The sequence below is a fragment of the Juglans microcarpa x Juglans regia genome, chromosome 5D, assembly GCF_004785595.1.
Source record: "Juglans microcarpa x Juglans regia isolate MS1-56 chromosome 5D, Jm3101_v1.0, whole genome shotgun sequence".
Lineage (NCBI taxonomy): Eukaryota > Viridiplantae > Streptophyta > Magnoliopsida > Fagales > Juglandaceae > Juglans > Juglans microcarpa x Juglans regia.
Genome location: NC_054602.1, coordinates 31,610,290 through 31,613,249, shown reverse-complemented (window position 1 = coordinate 31,613,249; position 2,960 = coordinate 31,610,290). Strand labels below are relative to the sequence as shown.

The following is a 2,960-nucleotide window of genomic DNA, read 5'->3' as shown; positions in this document are numbered from 1 at the left end:
TCTAATAATTATTGAGATGTTCCAAGTGGACTATAGACCATATTACTTGCAATCACACATGTTTACAAGTTTGAAAATGCAAATTATTTAGGTTTGTCATGAGACTCCAATATGCATAAATCTAGACTTATCCCCCCCTATTTTTGTGGTGGAAAATGAGAGATTCTGTCTCGTATTTCATGGGGGCCCCTGCATTGAAACTTGGGTGGAATTTAAGTGGATATTCCACGGTGATTTCGGGGCATTCACAAAGTGGGTGAGAATGTAAATACTCGAAAGTTCTTCATCTTGTAATGACGGATACGTAACCAAACGCTGCATTTACTTGATATTTAAGTACTGAAACTAAGAAACCGTGCGAAGAAGAGAGAGGTGTATGCAAAATATAGCCATGTTTTCGAAGCTTGGAATATTGTTGTCTCTGCTGGTAGGCTTCGTAGCTTCAGAAGATATCAGCTTCACCTTCAATGGATTTAGATCGGCGAATCTAAGCCTAGACGGCATAGCCGAAATCACTGCTAATGGCCTTTTGAAGCTCACCAATGACACCAAACAGCAGAAGGGTCATGCTTTCTATCCCAATCCAATAAGCTTCAAGAATTCCTTAAATGGTAACTCTTCTTCCTTCTCTACGACTTTTGTGTTCTCTATCATTTCCCAATATCCCACTTTGAGCGGTCATGGGATTTCATTCGTGATTGCTCCAACTAAAGGGATCCCAGGAGCACTTCCAAGCCAGTACCTTGGCCTTTTCAATGAGACCAACAATGGTAATTCCACCAATCATGTGGTTGCCATAGAACTCGATACAATCCAGAGCAACGAGTTTGCCGACATAAACGACAATCATGCTGGGATTGATATAAATGGGTTGAAGTCCGAAGAATCTGCTCCTGCAGGATACTTTGCTGATAATAATGGTGGGTTTAAGAACATGAGCCTTATTAGCGGCCACCAAATTCAAGTTTGGGTGGATTATGATGGTGTGGAGAGGCAAATCAATGTCACTTTAGCTCCTATCAGTGTCGATAAACCCAAAATCCCGCTGTTGTCTTTGTCTCGTGATCTTTCACCTATCATTAACGACAATATGTATGTTGGCTTCACTTCCTCGACTGGCTCTGTTCTATCAAACCATTATGTTTTGGGTTGGAGTTTTAAGATGAATGGCCAGGCTCCAGCACTTGTCCTCTCTCAACTTCCCAAGCTGCCTCGGATTGGAGGTAAAAAGAGATCTAAACTTCTGACAATTGGGTTACCTATGATGATTGTTAGTTTAGTCTCGGTGGCAATTTCAGCTGCAGTTTTTGTTGTAAAAAGGAAGAGGAAGTTTGCAGAATTGGTAGAAGACTGGGAGCTTGACTATGGGCCTCACAGATTCAAATACAAAGATCTTTATATTGCCACAAAAGGATTCAAGGATAAAGAACTATTGGGCGTTGGTGGATTTGGTAGGGTTTATAGAGGTGTATTACCTACCTCTAAAATTGAGATTGCAGTGAAGAAAATCTCCCATGAATCAAGACAGGGAATGAGAGAATTTGTTGCAGAAATTGTAAGTATAGGTCGACTTCGCCACAGGAATTTAGTTTCACTCTTGGGCTATTGCCGGCGCAAGGGAGAGCTGCTTTTGGTGTATGACTACATGCCCAATAGAAGCCTAGACAAATACCTATTCGATCAACCCAAGATCACACTCAATTGGGACCAGAGATTTCGAGTAATTAAAGGCGTGGCATCGGGTCTGCTATATCTACACGAAGAATGGGAGCAAGTTGTAGTGCATAGAGATGTCAAGGCCAGCAATGTCTTGCTAGATGGTGCAATGAATAGTAGATTAGGAGACTTTGGTCTTGCAAGATTGTATGATCACGGAACTGATCCTCAAACTACCCATGTGGTAGGAACTCTTGGGTATCTTGCCCCAGAGCATACTCGAAACGGCAAGGCCACAACAAGCACAGATGTGTTTGCTTTTGGGGCCTTTTTGCTTGAGGTTGCTTGTGGAAGAAGACCAATAGAGAAAGGAGCCGAGGATGCCGTTTTGGTCGATTGGGTTTTTTCTTTTTGGAATCGAGGGGAAATTCTTGAGGCAAGGGATCCAAATCTAGGTGCAGATTATGTGGTAAAGGAACTGGAGTTGGTATTGAAACTTGGGTTGCTATGTTCTCATTCAGAGCCTGCAGCTAGGCCAAGCATGCGCCAAGTTGTGCAATACTTGGAGGGTGATATTCCTCTTCCTGAGTTGTCATCGCTTGGTCTATGTGCCAGCGGCTTGATATTTGCGCACAACTTAGGTTTCACTGATCTCGCTATGTCCTATCCGTCTTCTATGAGCAAGGCGTTTACGCATCCCTCTTCTGTTGCAGACTCGCTTCTCTCGGGGGGTCGCTGATTCAAAGTCACTCTTGTTTTGGGTATGTGAGCAGTCGCAACTTTTTGAAATCTGTTGTAAATCGTTGTCGTGAAAAACGAATACCGAGTTAAATATCAACACAGTTCCTGTTGTTTATCTTTGGACGGATTAGTTTCTCTGTTCTACTTTTAATGTGCTTTTAGGTTGTTGGAACAAATTCATTTCATTTTAAACTAATTAGCGATGAGATTTATTATTTTTTTAATTTTTTATAAAAAAATTAAATTTATTTCAATTTATTTCATATATTTTAATTTAAAAAGTTAAAAATAATATTACGCACGATCTCTATTTAAAGACTTCAATACAAGTCTAAGTAATTTTATCTTTAAAATTTTTTAAAATTACAAAAATATTTTTTTTAAAATGATTTTTTTTTTTATTTAATGAAGGGTTTATACATATCGTTCTCAAATGAAGACTATAAATAAAATTTTTCAAAAGTTAAATATATCTCAATTTTAAAAAGTTAAACTCATCTCAATGAGATTTATAAAGTATTATTATTCACAATTCAATTTAACTCATCTGAACATCTAAACGT

At 39.1% G+C, this 2,960-nt stretch overlaps 1 protein-coding gene across 1 annotated transcript; it reads left to right on the top strand.

Moving 5' to 3' along the window:
• The first annotated feature begins 200 nt into the window (after positions 1-200).
• Positions 201-2,521, top strand: LOC121266595 (L-type lectin-domain containing receptor kinase IV.1). The gene has a single exon (XM_041170467.1). It carries the CDS (start codon positions 377-379, stop codon positions 2,393-2,395), a length of 2,019 nt encoding a protein of 672 aa, XP_041026401.1. The 5' UTR covers positions 201-376; the 3' UTR covers positions 2,396-2,521.
• The last annotated feature ends 439 nt before the right edge of the window (positions 2,522-2,960 follow it).